The sequence below is a fragment of the Danio rerio genome, chromosome 25, assembly GCF_049306965.1.
Source record: "Danio rerio strain Tuebingen ecotype United States chromosome 25, GRCz12tu, whole genome shotgun sequence".
In the NCBI taxonomy this organism is placed as follows: Eukaryota; Metazoa; Chordata; class Actinopteri; order Cypriniformes; family Danionidae; genus Danio; species Danio rerio.
The window spans coordinates 14,702,501-14,721,941 of NC_133200.1; the positions used below are offsets into that span (position 1 = coordinate 14,702,501).

A 19,441-nucleotide genomic window follows, 5' to 3' on the forward strand; every position below is an offset into this window, starting at 1 on the left:
TCCACCGTCTGCCTCGTCTTCATCAGCCACATCGCCATCCTCCTCTGCTCCTGCTTTTTTGGCTCCACGAGTGGGGGCCGGAGGAGACTGACCCTGCATCTATGACAGATAGCATGACAATGTAAAATAACTAAAAAAATTTATTAGCCAAGGTGATGCAGCAAAGTCATGAGCTGCGTCCCAAATCGCATACTTATGCACTATTCTACGCCATTTTGTAGTATAAACAGTGAAAGTAGTGTGTTCACACTGAAAACTCTAAAAATCATAAGTGCACTTTAATTACCCGGATGATGCACTCATTCAGCTGCTAAAATGAAGTGTGTAATGATGGACACTTCACGCACTCAACGACCGCAGGTTTGCATACGTAGCGGAAGGGGCGGAGCTATCGGACGCACATGTTGGATAACTTTATTTATTTTGGATGGTGAAAGCAAATTTCTCCAACGAGAGTGATTATAGCGCCTCCCGATGGTGAATGCGGCAATACTCATGGCAGGTATTATTTGATAATTCTGTTGTTTATTTCACTGATTTGGCAACCGTCAAAGGTCATTAGGGAAACGGTTTGAATTTCCGCTTAGTAAAAAAACATTAGTGTGCCATTTGGGACACCACTTCATACATATACTATCCTGTTGAGTGTGTAAGTGCATAAGTACATAGTGCATGAGTGCATAGTGTATAGTGTGCCATTTGGGACGCAGCTAGTGTGAATCATTGATCTAATTTAATTTGTGTCCTCCACCATATCATATATTCTTTTTTTTCCTTAATTTAACACACTTTTAAGTATGTTAATACTTAAGAGCAAATTTAAAAAAACTCTTTTCTCGTGTAATTCCTCTTTAGATATTCTATTTATTTACATTTGCTGCTTATTAACTAGGAAATAATCCCAAAAGGCAACTGACTGTGTAAAGCCACATAAAACAAAACAAAAATATGATGAATATGCAGAAATCAGTGGCTAATCTGCCGAAGTCAGCTGAGATGAAGTGACGGGGACCAGCGAGACCTAGCTGTCAATCAAGTGGCCACGCCCTTAATTATGCAAACTTAATATAACCTAATATAAACGAAAACTGTTGAGTTAGTAAAAAAAAATAAAAATTCACCCCCCTCACAGTTGTCATGAAGGGTAGTATTAGCTGTAAAAACCAAAATCTTTCTTTGTACCAGACTGTAAACACCTTTTTTTCTGCTTTAAAGTTAAGCCATTTTAACAGTGGGCTCAATTAAACTTTGCTCTATTATGGAGCTAGGACTAGTGGAATTTCGATGAATTGCAGTTTCAGTTACTTTTATATTGGCCTCACGAGGGAGAGCGGGAGGTTGCTGCTTGAGTCATACTCATGAATGAATGCAGCACACACAGAGACGTAATACAGTACTCCCAGGTACAGATGTCCAGTCTACACGCTGGAATACACGCTAAGATCACATGGCCGTGACGCAGCTTCAAAAATTTGTTTCAAACCGGATGTACGAATTTGCTCAAAATAACGCAAACAACCAATTTTCACTTTTTAGTGAAATATATGTATCCTACTAGTGTTTTTAGCAGTGTGAGACCTATATGACTGTCAACAGCTCAAAAAATGTGTTTTGGTGTTTCGTAACCCTTTAATGTATAAGTGGTTTAAACTTGCTCATTTTGAGGCAGGAACCAGTGGACGTGCAACAACTTTAACCATGAGATAAACACAAAACAAAACTTTCCATCAGGAGCTTCTTCCCGGCACTCCAAACTGTTAAACCAATCGCTCCATCGGGTTTGCACGGCACTCAGTCCCTCCCAGACTCGTCAGCTCTACCAAGCCGACAAATCACAGAGCTTGCACTATGTGCCGTTGTGACGTGTAGTTACATTTTTCGAGAGGTGCGGGTCACCAATGTCGACAGCCACAGCGTAGGGCTGTGCCATAACACGTAGGCTGCACTTTAGTACAAGCGTGCGCTTGACGCAGAACTATAAATCAGCATTAATTGTTGTTTCTTTCTAGTTTGTGTAATTTATTTTGCCTTATTAGCTTATTTATGTCTGCTTTCTTTCCTTTGTTTCTTTAACTTTTTTCCCACTTTGTTTACTTTGTCAAACTTAATTTGAAGTTCAAAGTTTACTTTTAATGTCTTTCTAACTCTTTTATCTGAAACTTGCATTGTTTACTTTTTCCTTTGTGACCTTATTCTGTTTTCACAGTGTTTACATAATTTTCAATAAATAAATGCATAAATGTATACAAGAAATTAAAAACCAGTAGTGTAAAAATAAAACAACTTTACAGAACAATCTTCTTTCATGTAATGTAATGTATTTTTTATTTAATGCCATGTCAGCAACCAAGGCTATTTTCATGGCAGGAACGTTTAAATTTGTCACTTTGCTAAAAATGTCCTTAGAGTTCATTTCATAAAAAAAGTCTTCTGGAATAATTTAAAAGCAGGACAACCCAGTTATAGTTAGGGGAATTGTGCAGTTCAAACACAGAGTAGGGTTTTCACCTTGGAGCAAAAAACAAGTGTTAGTCTTGTATGTCCAACACGACATCTGGAAAAAAACACTTGATCAAATCTAGTCTTAAAATTCTATGTAATATTTCAGGTTGTATTTAATATAATCTGCTTTGATAAACTGAGAAATATACAAAAAGAAAAACGGAAAAGCAGCCGAAACACACCCGTGCAGTGCCCTTGAACTAAGTTAGACAGGGAGGGAATGACAACACCAAAGTAAAACAATGGAAACAAAACAGGTGCGGTTCAGTGGATGAGTATAAGAGGTAAAACCCACTGATGGTTGAGTAAACTCCTGAAAGGACTGCTTTCCATTTTTGCATTATAAAAGGTTATATTTACCTTCACAAACTCAGCATCTATTTGTGAAAGGAGGGCTGGTTTTTCATCTTCAAAGAACATGCGCAGAGGAGCTCCCATATACAGATACATCACTCCCAAAAGAGCGATTGCAGACGTCCTCACAGCCTGAATTGAACATTAAGACTTCATTAAACAATTACATTTGTTTAAATAAAATATAGTTATAGCTATAACAATATGTAAGGTAAAGAATATTTATTAAAATCACCATCATCAGCAATTGTAGCAAACCATATTAAACACATAGTTTCACTTGAAACTACAGTTATGAATGACTGAAATCATGACTCACAGGATTTGTGGCACCCAGAGCAGTTTTGACGTTGTTGATGAATCCCTTGACATTTATTCTGGATAATGGGTTAGAAGTTAGAAATGAGGATACTTATTTTTTTATGTGGTTGATCTTAAGTGAGAAAGTTCAGGTATACAGTGCTCACCCTGCAAATCCAAACTCCTTCATGGCATTGGCCAACCAGTTCAACGTCTCTGCTTGGTTTTTAGGATTCTTCTGAGCGAAGGCTATCGAGACAACCTGCGAGTTCAGAAACAAGGACAATTGTTTAAATATAATAATTGCAAGTTGAATTGAAAAATACTGAAGTTCAAGCTTAAAACAAATGTATGCATGTCTACATTTATTAAACAGTGTATAATGACTATTGTAGACATGTCTACATTTATTAAACCATATTATTGTTATTATTATTATTACTATTATTATATTTGGCAAGGATAAGCATGTAACAGTAAAATTAAAAATAATAATAAATGCTATTACGCCATAATTATATGTATAGATAAAAATATATATATATCCACATTTATTAATCCATGTATATTGTATTTTATTTTAATATTTTAAAAAAATAAATAAATAATTATAATTATTAAACATTATATTGACATATAATGCTATAAATGTAAAATGTTTACAAGAACCACTTTAACTTATTCAATAAATCAGTCTAACAATTTCAATTAAAGCCCAATTAAGAGTAAAATTATAATAGATGTGTATTAATAATAAATTATTGATTTTGTGATTACTTGTCAAATATATTATTATTTTTAGTCGGAGCGTGTAACTGTAAAACTGAAAACAAACAACTACCTTTATTTATAATAAATAAATAAATAAATAAATATACATATAAATATATTATATAATTATATTAATCTATTAATAATTTCTTGCTAGATTAAACCACCAACCTGCTCAGCAGTCCATGGCAGAGAACAGGCCTCTCCGATTGCAGTGAGAGCCTCTTTAGCGTTACCTCCACACTTCACATCTCCAATCTTATCAACCAGGCCGTCCAGAACCACCAGTGCAGACGTTTTTGAGAACTGGCCCTTTTGTGCAACTAGCCCCACGATGCTGAGCTTCATTTGCATCACCTAACAAAGAAAGCACATTGGAAATCAACACCACAACAAATATCAGACAACTATGAACAGCATCACACTAAAGAGAACTACCTGGAAGTTGGTCTCTTTCCACCCAGGTTTCTTCGCCAGCATCTTGACTAAAGCCTGGCAGGGCATTTCAGATTTGTCCATCTGTTCCACGGCCTGAGTAGAATGAAAACCAAGACAAGTTTAGAGCACGTTCCCTCAAATTGAAATCTCTATCAAATAGATGGAGAAAAATAAAAAAATCCACAAGTGACCTTTTGAAACTCCTCCATGCTGGCAAGTCTCTCCTTCCAGTTGGCGCTGTCCAGCAGCTGCATACAGGAGGCTGGGAGAACAGCGGCTGCTTTCTCCTCACACACTTCAGGCTGATTAACACACAATAACCAACTTTGCATTATACCGTTCTTTTAAGATGAATAAAAATGGTTAAATAGGTCAAATTTTAAACCTACAGATAACTCGGTCTCGATTATTTCCTTAGTTTCTGGAGCTTTCTTGGACTTTGCACTCGGGGCCGCAGCAGGTTTGCCCTTTTTGGGAGGTCCTGCAGCCTGCAACATGATAAAATTAAGTCAGTCGAGCTTAAATAAAAACAACAATGCACAAAATTATGATATAATAGCTTCGCTGGAAATAGAGATTTCATAATACATGTCATGTTAATTAAATGTTAGACAAAATCATCTAAAAGATTAACTTATTCTTTATTTACATTTAAGATTAGACACATTAAAACATGTAAATTTTTATACGAATAATTATTAGTCAATAAAATCACAAATTTTATGATAACAATAACAGTTTAACAAAAACCTAATGTTACTGTTTAATCAAATATTTACAATAATTTAATAAATACATTTTTTATTGTCCTGATAATTTTAGGAGTATAAATAAGCTATCAAAAATTATATACATTTTAAAAATTATATAAATAAATTAGATCAAACAGCAACGTTTATTAAAAAAGAAATGGTAAAACAAAAAACTTTGTTTACTACTAAAGTCTCTAAACTTGTCAATGGTTTTTGTTAAACCACAAATAATAAGTCATTTAATGCCCTTGTTTATTTATTTACTTTCACATTAGCAATTTAAAGGATTTTCAGGGAATGATCAATATACATAAACATTACATGACTTCATATTTCTTTTAAGACGCTATACACAAAATTTATATCATTAGAAAAAAAACAACATTCAACATTAAAAAGTTCAATATAACGTTTCGATTCAATATTTGATAATTGACTTCAAATTCTTCCTGGTGATACCTTTTTAAAATCATCCTTGAAGGCGTTTTCATTATTAAAAAAAATCTTTTATTTTAATGTATAATGTGTGCATGTTTATCAGCAGCAATAGCAGAAGTAGCATACAAATATGATTAAATAACCATATACCTTAGCTGGAGCTGATTTTTTAGGAGGCCCTGAGGTTTTTGCAGGTGCTTCAACAGGTGGAGATGCTTTTGCAGCAGGTCTCTCTTTCTTCTCTCCTCCGCCGCCTCCTTTCTTTCCAATGAGCTCCACTTTATCAGCACACTCTTTTATCTGATTATGCATGAAACGTGAAAGGAAAGTCATGAACTTCTGCACTAGTTCAGTTTCACCCACAGTCCCTGACTCCCTGATGCACATTTGCATGCAAAACTGGCACAAGATGGAAGTTTGCTCTTATTTGACTGGCTGGAACATTTGCTTTTATTCAAATAAAGGTCGAACTTAACATTTTTGTCGTGCAACTTTACATTTATTCCCATACATTATATAGCAATTTAGTTAACAACAGTACATGTTCTAAATATGCCTGGCAAGATTTGGTACTAGAAACATTAGATGGCACATTAAAAGATTTAAAGCACAGGTCTTAAATTCAGCAACGAACTGGAGCTGGTTGAAGCTAAACTATGCAGAGCTGTGGCCTTCCAAAAATTGAATGAGACCATTGATTTAAAGGATCACAGTGCAGCTACAAAACACTGATTATTTAAATCTCTATACTAGTTCAACATTCATGCTTTTGCCCATTTATAAGCAAGTTTAGTCATTTGTTAATTTAGTATGATCACTTTTTCTGTTATATTTCAAAAGCTACAGGGAAGATAAAGCATACAATAAAAATAATATTGAACATTTTCACATATCTTACCATTATTGACATTTTATGAACATTTTTACATATCTTGGCATTGAAAATTTTAGTTAGAAAAAGCATAAACAAAACCACTTGTCTAAATTTAAAGTTCATCCTGCAAACTTATAACATCAAACGTAGTCACTTCTAAAACTAATCATTTAAATTCAATTTTTTTTGTATCCACCAGAACATGAATTTTAATATAACACTCATTAACATTTCATTATACCTTGTCCAACTTGAGTTTGTCAACATCAGTCAAGAATGGGTTGACTGCTTTCTCCCCTATCACCTTCATGGCCGTTCCCAAAGCCTCAAAAGCAGCATCTCTGACTTCAGGAGCAGAATCATTTACTTGCTACTCAGAAGAAAGAAAAAAAAAGTGGAACAACCTTAAATCAACACTCCGAGATGCATGTTTGAGGAACATGTTTCAATGCTGAAGATGAATAGATACCTTGAGGAATGCAGCACAGAAGGGCTTCAGAACGCTTTTTGGCAATGTGCTTGGGGTACAGTGACGAAAACTTCTGGCGAGAAACAGTGAGGCCTGTTGCTTGATGGAAGGATTCTTGTTGTCCATCACTGCCAGAACATCCTCACTGATGTTTTGCAAGGTTGTCTGCAAAGGTTATGCCATAAATTACTGATCCAAGTCTCAAATCTGTTAAGGCCCAAGGCTAACTAGCACCATGCTTTTCAAATACTCACAGTAAGGAAGACTGCATCGATGGCCTCCTGTAAGGCCTGAACAACTTGAGGTTTCTTCTCCTTAAACTTCTCCAAGATGGTTGGCACCACCTTCAAATAAATTAAGAGCAAATTACCATCTATTAAAAAAACAGGTCATATGGCATTTAAAGGGGATCAATGGCAGACAGCTGCTTTTCACTCAGGGCTGTTTATGCTAATGAGAGACTAGTGGGCGGGACTTCCCCCTCTGATTACATGTACAAAGAGAGTATGTTAGTGTTTCTGCAGACTGTGAGTCCTGTTTAGCGTCCTAATACTTGATTGTTTTTTTACTTTTCAGAATATACATTTAATATAAGGATCATTTTAAAATAATTTAAAAATGGTTATTTGAATCTATTTGGGGCTTACGGTTTATAAGCCCCACCTTTCCATTAGCAAACTGCTCTGATTAGTCACCTGGCCAACTCTGTTCAATTGGTCTTTCCGATTTAGTCAGTGACAGAAATGATTTACCCATTTCAGAATTTTTATACTTTGTGGCCAGGAAGGCATTATGCAGATGTATTTATTTATTGCCACATCAGCAACTTAAAGCAAGACACATACACAAAAAAAAATTACATGATACATGAAGAACTTCATATTTTAGTAAGAGATGATACACAAACAATATAAATAAATAAAATTCCCAAAAACTGTATATAGGGTTGAGCGATGTTGACCAATTTGGCATCATACAATGGCAAAAGTGAAACATTGCGATGGACGATGGCATCAATGTCGTAGGCAGAGGTCAATTAATAATTTATGAATAATTAATTAATTTATAATGAATAAAGTTTATGTAGCATACAGTTTCAACTACCTGACCCGCATGGCCTTTGTTTAACCCATAACCAAATCATAAATAAATAAAGATAAGTAACGGACAAATTACCACCTGTCGATCAATTTTTCTGCGAGACTACGGCATGAATAGGCAGAGTGATTCATGTTGTTATAATGGCGTCGTCAAACTTTAAAAAAAAAAAAAAACAAAAAAAAAAAAGGTGAACAGCCAACAGAATCTGCAGCGCATGACAGTGTGTGTGGTCACGTGATGTGCGTTTTCAGCAGTTTTTTGTGGAAGGAGGCTTTTCAGAAATGCTGGACTGGACATCGATCGTTTTCTTTTTAAAATGCCATTTTAAAACTAAGACGTATTAGTGTAAATGGGGCCGTGTGTATTTTTTGCAAGCAGGTTGCTGCTGCGACAGGGGTGGGGCAAGGATCGTGATGTATATCAGCCATCGCAATGGACAATGGACATAGTCTATTGACACAACCCTACTGTATATTAAAAGTTAATCATGATTTTTCAGTTTAATACTTGATAAATAACTTAATTTGTCCTGATGATACCTTTAAAAAACATCCAAAGTGTTTATTATAAAAACTGTGTCTAATATTACTAAAACTTTCACGTTCTAATAAAATATTTTGTTGTGAGAGCAGCTTGACAGTAATTACATTTGTATTTATTAAATAATGCACCACAAATGAGTCAACCTAGAATGACCATTCGGCATCTTGTAAAAAAGGTCTGTTCATGCCTGGTTATGCAGATTTGTTTTGATAGCGTTGGCGTAGCTCGGTAAACAGTTAAAGATTTGATAACGTAATGACTTAACGTGATTATGAGCTGACTCTTACTTTCAAGACACAATATACATTTCTTATGCAGTTTGACTAACAATTTTGCAGACTGTTTACACTGAAGAACATCTACATTAGATATTTTTTAAAAATACACATTACCAGCACTTTAATTAAAAACGCAACAAAATAAGTTAGGAAAAAATAAGTGAAATTGTCTGTGCCAATTTAAGCCATGAAAGCACTTACAAGACCTGCATATGTCCCAAACTTCTTCCTCAGTCCTGTTGCCAATCCAGCCAAGCATTTGGCTGCCATGGACACTAGCATCACATTGGCATCTTTCCCAATAACCTACAACAAAAGAGCGTTTTACTTATTGGTCTTACAGAGATTACCCTATTAACCAAAATCTCACTAAGACTCCTACCTTTTTTAGTGCTCGGACCAGGTCCCCATAGTCTCCACTCTCTAATTTTGGGTTTTTAGTTAAAGCCTCCACTGCTTCCAGCGCTTCCTTCCTCTCCTGCCATTTCTTTGCTTCCTGTGGTCAAGAAGGTTACAACATCAAAATAAAGTAGTTCAAACAGCATCCAAGGATCATGTAAACAGAACTCATTTCTGACTTACAATTTTTTCATAGAAATCCTTGGGAAGCTTTGAAAGGATCTCAACAGCTTCCAGGAGCTCGTAAGCATCAACCTGAACAGCTTCAGCCACTTCTTCATCGTCTCCTACAGGAAGAAATTAATGCATCCAATCAATGAAACAAAACAGTTAAAACTGAACCAAAATGACTATTAAAATAAATGTATTTCTAAAAATGTTTTTTTAAATGATATATAAACATAAGCTGCCGCAATTTAATAGCTTCCTAAAACCGGATTTAGTCATAATAACAGCTAGATGTATAAGCAAATGCTTCAGTGTAGTCCTCTTTTTTCATCAATGACAGCCACTCCTATATCGTCAGTTGGCTTTGTGCTGGCAACTAGTTCATTACTATGGCAACTGATGTAGATTTATCAGATAAAGACCACAAAGACTGACACAATAGAAGTGATTTAACTATATGAAAAATATTAGTGCCTACAAGTTAATTATAAAGGCTAGTTTATAGACCATTTTTCTTCAAATGTACAATTCTGGTTTAAGCAAACGTCAAATTTATACACAAGTAATTTCAAATAAATTTTTAGCTATTTTCTGTTGAACTACAGTAGTAGTTTGAATGTAATTCGAAGTGAATCGAATGTTTTTCAAAATGGTTATAAGAATAGGTGCTGATCAATTGTTTTAGGACAGAGATGCCCAAAGTAGAGCTCGCAGGTCAAAGTTGGCCTATTGTAACCTCTGATTTGAGCCACCATCCTATTTGAGAAGAGAAAAGGGTTGGGCAGATGCCTTTGAAAGAAATCGTCATTTATAATTTGATTTAAATGTAACCTTATTTGCTTGTTTTATTGCTGAACTACAGGAAAAAAAACTAAATGTTTCAATTAAATCAGACTTTTAAAAATGTAAGTACTGTCACTCAACAGATAGAAGACTGGGTAGGCAAAAGACAAATCAAAGGCAAAAACTAGCGCAAGTCCATTACGTCATAAATGAGATTGCTTTTGGTTGCTTCGGCCTACAAGCCTCAATCAAGTTTGGCTTTTGGCACTCCATAAAAAAAATAAAAATAAAGTGTGGCCACCCCTGTTTTAGGATATCAACTTTAAAGAAAGGTGATAGCCCACTTCAAATGTTGACTACTGTATATTTAAAAAAATTGTTAGAAACTGTCAGCCATTGACAACTACAGTATGAAAATATACTATGGAGCCCACCAGTTTTCAGCATTCCTCAAAAATAGTCAAATTTCTTCTAAAGTTACAGAAGATAAGCTCAGAGGTTTGGAAGGGGAGGATGAGTGAATACTTAATGTTTTAAATCATTGGGTGAACCTTTTCTTTATAACAGAGTTGACAACCATTTCATTACATTTTCATGAAGATGTGAAAATGTGGTGACAGTGCAGTTTTATTCTCACCGTCTGCTTCATCTCCTCCTGCAGCCTGTTGCTGCTCAAACTTGGCCTTCAGGTCCTGCTGAGAGCGCAAGAATCTAATCTGTTTAGGAGCTGTAGCTGGCACTTTCACCCATTCTTCCTCCAACTCTTTCAACTGAAAGCAAGCAATCAAACAATAATATTACAACATGCCAAAACATTCATTTGATATCTTCATAACGGAATAGGTCTCACCTGTACAGAGTTGATATTCTGGAGAGGCGCTCGCAAAGCATCGCGGATCCACCTATAAATCTCCACTGCCAGTAATTTGGCTTCGTCTCGAACTGCCTTTTCTCGAGACTCAAATAGTTTTGGCAACACTTTCACGACAGGCTTAAGTGTTATGATCTTTGATCCAAATTCACTAAAAAAAGAGGAACACATTTAATGCTGAATAAGTGGCAGCAAGTAAGTGACAATGACCGCCACATCTGGTTAACTAGTTTCCAATACTTGCAAACTCACCAAAGTGCTTTCCTTAGTGCTTCAATGCAAGCGACGACAATCTTGGGGTTCTTGTTATCCAGTCCTTTAATCAGCTCATCCTGCACCACTTCTGCTTTCTCGATCTCTATGTACATGAGGCAGATTTCAGTCCCCAGCTCCTTGGCTCGAGCTTTGGGCTGGTTGAACACTTTGTTGACTACTCCAGAAACTACTTCACCAACTGTCCTGAAAGACAAGACTCCACTCTATTAGATCCCATCAAGCTAATATGTACACCAATCTCCATATCCCACAAATCATTTCCTATTGTCAAGTTTCTTTCCAATTTAGTGTACGAAATCAGGATGCATTCACACTAGTATAGGTTTTTTCGACTGCTTGGAAAGAACCAAGAAAAAAGGTATAGATTTAGTCCAGGTTCGCGTGGTGTTCACACAGTCATTTTAAGAGAATCCAAAAGACACAACAAATTGATTTTATGTGTATTTGCCCTGAAACTGAGGGCGACACAGTGGATCAGTGGTTAGCACTGGTTAGTTGGCATTTCTTTGTGGAGTTTGTATGTTCTCCCAGTGTTCACATGGCTTTCCTCTGGGTGCTCCGGTTTCCCCCACAGTCCAAAGACATGCGGTACAGGGGAATTGGGTAAGCTAAATTGTCCTTAAAGTATGTATGTGAATGAGTGTATGGATGTTTCCCAGTTCCGAGTTGCAGCTGGAAGGGCACTGCAGAAAACGTGCTGGAAAAGTTAGCGGTTCATTTCGCTGTGGCGACTTCTCATGAATAAGCCGAAGAAAAAAAAAAAATGTATATCAATGAACGCAATAAATGTTATTGATCATTCAAAACAATAGTGTGCTATGGACTAGCTGCAGAGTTTATGAGAAAGTAGAACAAGAGTTTTCAAAGATCTGTTTGCTTGTTTATTGCGAACAAGGCCTGTGCAATTGATCAGAATAACCAAAATAATTACAAATGGTTTGCAATAAATGAGCATGTAAAAGTATTTGTGCCTGCCACTAGCACAGCCTCTGAAAGACGTTTCTGCACATCAAGAAAAGTTGTCACGTGTCAACGCTCATCTCTAAAACCAATTGGTCGTGCTGTTTTTGATTGCTTTCAAATCTGTAACAAGAACAATTTTTGTTTTCAGTGGTGTAAATTTATCAACCTGGAGCAAAGTGGTGCTGACATTTATTTGATCAATTTGTTAACATTTTTAAAATCTGATTTGCTTTATATAACAGTAAAACGTCGATGTTCACTTTCCAAAGTTGTATTGTTTTATATTGCTTCAGAGAAAAGAAATTAACGTAACATTTAAATAATCAACCACATTTCAAATCATTGAATTATTTAGCATGCCGTTTAGAGACAAGCTGCATCCGAAACCACCTACAACTCAGCAGGTACTGCATTTGAATTTAAAAGTTCAATACAGCATTAAAGTGAGCAGTATGAATGGAATATGGACATACTATATCCCGCAAATTTGTCAGGTCACGTGACCTACCCACGTCTTTTTGTTGCTTCACCCTATTCATAAATTCTCTCAAGGAGCATCATGGGATCGCCCAGCGTACATGGAATTCTTCAGAATCTCGCCAAAAGTAGTAGGTCATCCGGGTACTTCTCGCATACTGATTTTCAAACTCTGTGAATTCGGACATACTACTTGGCTACTATACTAATTTTAGCGTACTATATAGTATGGAAATATGCTGTTTCAAACACAGCTACAGACATTCTTCATCATCTCACAGCAGGGTTCACGTGGATTCAAATGAACTGCACTATTGGAGCAAATCGCACAAGCCTTTTTTTTTTTTTTTTTTAAATCAAACCAACTGTACCAAGCTAAAAAACACCCATAAAAACCATTTCCATTACTATAAATAACCAAAACTAAAATGTAGACAATATTCTTGATCGCATAAAACTTGACAATCGTAAATCTTCAAATCAAACTGAAAATTATTATTTTTTTTAAATCACAATAAAACTCAAGTCTAACTGGAACTGAATCGCTCGTTTTTACATCATTCCTTTATCCAAGCTCTATTAAACAATCAATACTAAAAGTCAAACCATTTACAATAACTAACAGGATTCCTTTCAACTATTTAGACAGATGGTCATGTAACATAAAACGGCAATTATAAGCAAAAGTATAAACAATTGCTAAAAATAATCTAGATTTTCGAGAAGGGAAAGGGGCGTAACTTTAAGTTACTGAGACCAACATGTCAAAACTATGTTGTCAGCAAGATGTCGCTGTATATCAGTTATTAATGTCTACACCTACTTCACACCATCCTAGACCACCATCGTTATTAACATCTACACCTTCCAACCATCACATACTTGACATGCTCACCATTGTACTGTTATTCGCAACCACAGGAGGCAATACCGAGTAGGTCATGACAAAACGGAAGAAGTCAGCAAGTTGCATGGTTGAGTTGCTAAATTACTGAATATAACAAAATATCAATTGAATTGGTTGTCGATAAATTTGGAGAAAACTCATGAAAACATTCGGCGAAAACGTTGTTAAGTATTTCCACCATCTTGCCAATAGGGATCTCCCGATCCAATATTGATATAGGAAACACGTCTGATATCAGCCCAAAAAAACTATATCGGACGACTTTAAAAATCTCTGAATCAAGCAGTCCCATGCGATCACAACACTGCTTGCTAGCAAAGTCCCTTTAGGATTTAACATGCTCTTCTCACTAAGTTACGGTATATTACGATAGAAATCCATTGTGACGCTACAACAGCCGCACATCTCTACAGGTTTATTTACTTCACATCAAGCCATCTTTACATTGTTTTGTATACGCTGCTTAGCAACACAAGGCAACGAATGCCATAACCTTCTTATTTTACAAACACAGATTAAATAGTTCTGATCTTGTAAATGTTTGTACTTACCATACTGCACATTTTTATTAACTTGTAGCAATAACTCCCTATTTTTGCTGCCCAGTGTGAAAGATAATTTTCAGCTCGAAACTGGATCAAAATTTATCAAGAAGCTGTGTGTGAAGATGAAACTTTGGAGCCTCAACCTTAAGCAGTTGGTCAATTAACAATATTTCTTTCTTGTTCCTGCTCTCAGCTGTTTCTACCATATGCTGATGGTAAAAAAAAAACTTTAAGTGACCTTTAATTAGTATTTTGTCAAAAAATATATTTTTGTTTATTCAATTAAGATATTTTTCAGCGTCTTAATATTTATTCTTTAATTTTTAAAAATATATTCTTATGTGAAAGGTTTACATTTATGCAACCAATATTTAATAAATTGGTTGTTTTATTCCCATACTGACTGTTGCTGACTTTTGTTCTCAGTTTGATCTAACCGTTCATACATTCAACGAAATGGGTAAAAGTAAAGTATTCATGATTTGTGCTGATTATTCATACTGAAGGCTGCATTATCAGTATTGTATCGCAAGTTAAAACGTTGTATCGGGACATCCCTACTTGCCAACAACATCTCATTGTGACATCTCGCATAGTTCAATGGGATATCGATAACTGCAAGTTACGCCTCTCTGACTTACTACAAGTTACACCCCTTCATGTTACGCCCCGTCTTGCAGTCTGCAATCAGATACACTTGAGATTGACCAAAATGTCCAGAAAAGACAACAGCTACTGTGTACATACAAGCAAGACTGATACTTTTGCCTGATGACTCTAGCTTGATCTAGAAACAGACTTCCACCAGGTATCACATTTCTGCTTTGTTCCAATAACAGTTGTAAACACAAAGCACTTTCAAAACGTCATCCCAAATAAAAGCTTCTCAAGGATTGAGGGAAAAATGAGCGCTGAAATGAATCCTTCACAAACAAATCTTAAGGAGTACAGTCATATAAACTGCTTTTATGATGGTTTCTGGATACAGATACTTACTTGCCAGCCACGTGTGCATTCTCAATAAATGCAAGTGCTGCCTCCAATCCTTTGAGTTGGGCTACGGCATTTGATTCTGTTACAAATTTCTTGATAAGTCCAAGGTATTTGCTCCATTCTGGGCTCTTCTCGTCTAGCTTTTGAAAAAGCTTCAATGCTTCCTCGTATCCACTTAATCTGGCTTTCCAAACCTACAAGAAAGCAGAAGATCAATCGACCAAATAAATGAGTTCATGGCTTGAGGAAAACGACCCAGATTTTTTAGAGGCCAACATACATTTAAGTCATTATTTATAATACAAAATACATAAACTGAGGACACCGCTTCATCATTCTTAATGTTCTCTATGCACAAATGTCAGGCGGATAATCAAGCACAGCTTATTAAAACCAATTCATCTGACAAAATAAGCTAAAGTTTTTAGAATCATATTAAAATGTAGTGTGATCTACTTATCACTACCACACAGATCATCCCGCCTCTTTACAAGCTCAAGCAAGAAAAAAAAAAAAATGAATGAATGAACTTAAGGTATGTTGAAGGACGGAATGTAACTGGCTGTAAATCAATCTCTCACACCATCATCCAATCAGTTTAAACTTTGAGATGATGTCACATGTAAACAACACGCCACCTAAAATTACACTACTTCAGGAAACAGTCGGAAATTACCTGCAGAGAAAACACTAACAAAAGTAAATACTAAAGAGTATTTCAACTTAACATGCAAAATAAGTTTTATTTTTATTGTACAAGGATGAATTTTTAATCAAATAAGAGCAAAAAGATGAAATAACCATAATCAGACGATAAATTAAAGAGATAATTCCCCCAAATTCACACCTTTTGTGTGCAAAGGAAGAAACTAACTAGATGGCAGAGTTTTCATGTTTTGTGAACTATCCCTTTAATAATTGTGACAGAGCTACTGGGTACTAGTTGCCGGCTTGCAAACGTTAACTACCACATACCAAACTTGTTGTTCACGTAAAAGTAACAGATTAATTACATCAGAGGTTTTTGATTACTGTAAAGTTTGTGTTTATACCAGCGTTCTGCATGCATTAATATCTAAAGGGGTTGAGGGAACCGCTGACAGTATGGTTCTTCGACCACAAGCTGTTCCTGTTACACCGTCAGGGGATTTTGGATGGGCCAAAATATAAAAGCAGCCAGGATCACTCACCTTGTGTTCACATTTCTGGTCGATGGGTAACTTCATCCATTCACTGTCATCCCCCATGGTTGTTTTCAGTCTGTCTGATCTTTTCAACTAAACAAAAGAAGGGGAAACTTTGGTTGCTTGCATGGCATACAAAGCAGAACATGAATCTACAGCAATAAAACCAACTTTAAGACTTTGAGGGATAGTTCGCTCAAAAATTGTCACCATTTACTCATTCCTAAATATTTGAGTTTTAATCTTGTTTTTAACAGAAATTATTCTGTTAAAATTATTCCATAATTTGAAGAAAAATTCTTCAAAAAGTTCTCTTTAGTGTTCAACAAGAAAAAGTCAAAAGATTAAAAACCACCTCAGGATGAGTAAATGGGGAATCATTTAACATTTTTATGTGAACTATTACCTTAAGGTGACAACATTTGTTTCATGTAGATCAAGTTTTTTTTGAGTGTAAAGAAAACATTCAAAGTGCACTTTAAAAAGGTTATCAAATTTAAATTTTCTGTAGATTTTAATTGTAATCTATATTTGTAAAGGAATGTCAATATTATTATTTTTGTTGCAAAGCTCCACTTGAGTCACAAACAAACAGCACAGTTGACTGTTTTAACATTATCTATACCAGAGATGTCCAAACTAGGGGCTGTGGGCCAAAGCTGCCCTATGGTAACCTTTGATTTTAACATAGCATCTGAGAGGAAGAATGATGAGGATGGTTTAGAGGCTGTCATTTCTAATTCAAAATGAACTTTTATTTGTTTGTTTTATTTGTTGTATTACATGTACAAAAAAAAATTAAATGTTTCAATTAAATGGTATCAATCAGATTTAGTTTAAAATGTACATACTGTAACGGATAAAGGCAAAGGCAGGTTCCGTTTGACTGTGTATTCAGCACTGACTGAACTTCCATGTGTTATAATAAATATTAATAAATACAGAAAAGTTATTCTGCATAATTGAATACGATTCAAAGTAATGTTGTCACTTTATGAATATCAGAAAAAAAAAATTAGGAAATTACCAATGGTGACTTCAACGTAAACTAGTTTGGTATATTTATCTTCAGGTCCACGGCTATCAATGATATTTGGGTTTTGGCCTTCATACTAGAAAGTTTGGGCACCCCTGATCTATATTCTTAAAGTTTTTACAGAGAAATGGTGTTGATAATTTGTGTTAGACAATTTATTGTACAAAAAAAGAGAAATCATATTTCGCAATTACAGATACCCAAAATTGTCTAAATTGTCTAAAACTAAAGAAATGAAGCAAATATTTTGAACTGGACTTCAACATTCAGAATATTACAGAAGATATGTTTGCAGAATAGCACATTTTTAATGAAAAAGTCTTATAAATATGCAAAGAACACATTTTAAAAACCCAAATACATGGATCATAAAGTTAAATAGAGATGTGTGAGCGCACACATGATGCATGCAACAAACATCTCAACCATCTAAAGCATCAAGAACAAATAAAACAGTGATGGAATGGGGAACCTAGACACCGTAAACAAGGCACTAAGAACTTCTGCAACATCATCCGCACGCATTTCAACAACAATCTCCAGCCAGGCAGAAGAAATGCCTGCAACAATCTCACTTCACATATAATGCAAACATCATCCAAATCTAGAGGCGATCAGAGCATCCACTGACTAATGCATCTCCGAAGAGAGCCTGGTTTCATGTTACATATCGACCCGAGCCTAAAAGTAAATCCTTAAACACCAAAGCTCAAGCTTTCAGTGAGTGAAAACACCATTTAAAAGCATATAGGCACTAATAGAAAGATAATGCTTGCATAAAGTGCCGCCAATTCCGCCCGCCCAAAAACAAACATAAAAAGCAAACAATGGGTGTTCCACGCAATTTTATGCATTTAGATGACATATTTGCGTAAATGGAGAAATAGAGCAGTTTACTGGTTACGAAATCGTTATTGTGCTTCATCACATGTGAAAACACTATAACGTTAGGGGTTCAGCAGAGCCGTTAGTGACCTGAAGCTGCTGTCGATATGGCAGTCGCTATTTACAGCATAAAATGTTTAAATGGGAGTCAATTTTAAAAAGGACACCACTTATGTAATCCATAGACACATCTAAAATCATTTCTGCGTATCGTGTATTCAGTTTCGAGGTTTAAATATGCGTAAATTTAAATATACCGGTTAGCCGTTAGCACATACGCGGCCCTGACTGACTGTCTGTTAGTCCTGCAACAGCTTAACCCATCAAGAGATTTAAACAAATATCGCCATTTTCACAATAAACACATCCCATGACACATTTAATTTCACACAATTTAACCTGATATGTGACGTTAAAGTGAAAACTCTGACTCACACTATTGTTTGTCACAGATATAAAAGCGGCTTGATATTTTTCAGTCTCCGTCACTAAAACCGAGGCCCTCAAATAAAACGCAGCAACGTACAACGAAGCAGAAAACGCTTAAAATGGCTTTCGTGTGACAACCTCTGATCTTCTCCGGGCACAAGCAAATAGATACATTTGGTTACCTGCTTTTAGAGAGGGAAGACAGGGCGATCTTCATCAGCTGGGACCGATATTTGGTCATTACTCTCCAGGCTTTGAAACGCCTCCGAGGGCGGGGAGAGAGAGGGAGGAGACGCCTAGCCTTCATTCAAACCAACACGGCGTTTGTTATAGGCTGAACTTGTTTTTATCTTTTACAGTCGATGGTTTTTATGATGGGAATTTTTTGAGTGTGTTTGTGTGGATTAATAAAGTTAGCAGGAAAAAACACATTGATCGTGTTTAATATTTTATTGTTTTATCATGTTTTGTCAACAATAAACATCTCAATAAAGCAATAAATACATTTATTTATACATTTTAACAAACAAACATTTTAATAAAGCAATAACTACATGCATTTAAATATTTTAACAAACAAACATCTTAATAAAGCAACTAAAATATGCATTTATATATTTTAACAAACAAACATCTTAATATAGCAATTAATAATTCCAAATATATTATATTCCAAAGCAAATATATTAATAAATGAGTCAATAA

General features: G+C 35.5%; 1 protein-coding gene across 7 annotated transcripts in view; it reads right to left on the minus strand.

The window, feature by feature from the left end:
* Positions 1-19,010, minus strand: part of ckap5 (cytoskeleton associated protein 5) — a 45,102-nt gene extending 26,092 nt beyond the window's left edge. For 3 of the 7 annotated variants that reach the window (XR_012399869.1, XM_009297902.4, XM_073942028.1), the window contains exons 1-21: positions 18,919-19,003; positions 16,393-16,479; positions 15,206-15,396; positions 11,294-11,500; positions 11,021-11,192; positions 10,808-10,940; positions 9,403-9,506; positions 9,203-9,316; positions 9,022-9,126; positions 7,153-7,242; positions 6,899-7,063; positions 6,671-6,799; positions 5,706-5,855; positions 4,755-4,853; positions 4,557-4,667; positions 4,366-4,458; positions 4,099-4,284; positions 3,324-3,418; positions 3,176-3,233; positions 2,863-2,988; positions 1-99 (exon numbers count right to left, since the gene is read on the minus strand). The exon at positions 1-99 is cut by the window's left edge and continues 41 nt beyond it. Coding sequence is in view for 6 of the 7 variants with exons in the window: in XM_009297902.4 (XP_009296177.1) it covers positions 1-99; positions 2,863-2,988; positions 3,176-3,233; positions 3,324-3,418; positions 4,099-4,284; positions 4,366-4,458; positions 4,557-4,667; positions 4,755-4,853; positions 5,706-5,855; positions 6,671-6,799; positions 6,899-7,063; positions 7,153-7,242; positions 9,022-9,126; positions 9,203-9,316; positions 9,403-9,506; positions 10,808-10,940; positions 11,021-11,192; positions 11,294-11,500; positions 15,206-15,396; positions 16,393-16,449 (2,484 nt within the window). In the remaining variant the exon portion in view is untranslated. Of the gene's footprint in view, positions 100-2,862; positions 2,989-3,175; positions 3,234-3,323; positions 3,419-4,098; positions 4,285-4,365; positions 4,459-4,556; positions 4,668-4,754; positions 4,854-5,705; positions 5,856-6,670; positions 6,800-6,898; positions 7,064-7,152; positions 7,243-9,021; positions 9,127-9,202; positions 9,317-9,402; positions 9,507-10,807; positions 10,941-11,020; positions 11,193-11,293; positions 11,501-15,205; positions 15,397-16,392; positions 16,480-18,742 lie in introns of all 7 variants that reach the window. The other 4 variants (XM_073942029.1, XM_073942027.1, XM_073942026.1 and 1 more) reach the window with 2 other exon arrangements.
* Positions 19,011-19,441: the final 431 nt, after the last annotated feature.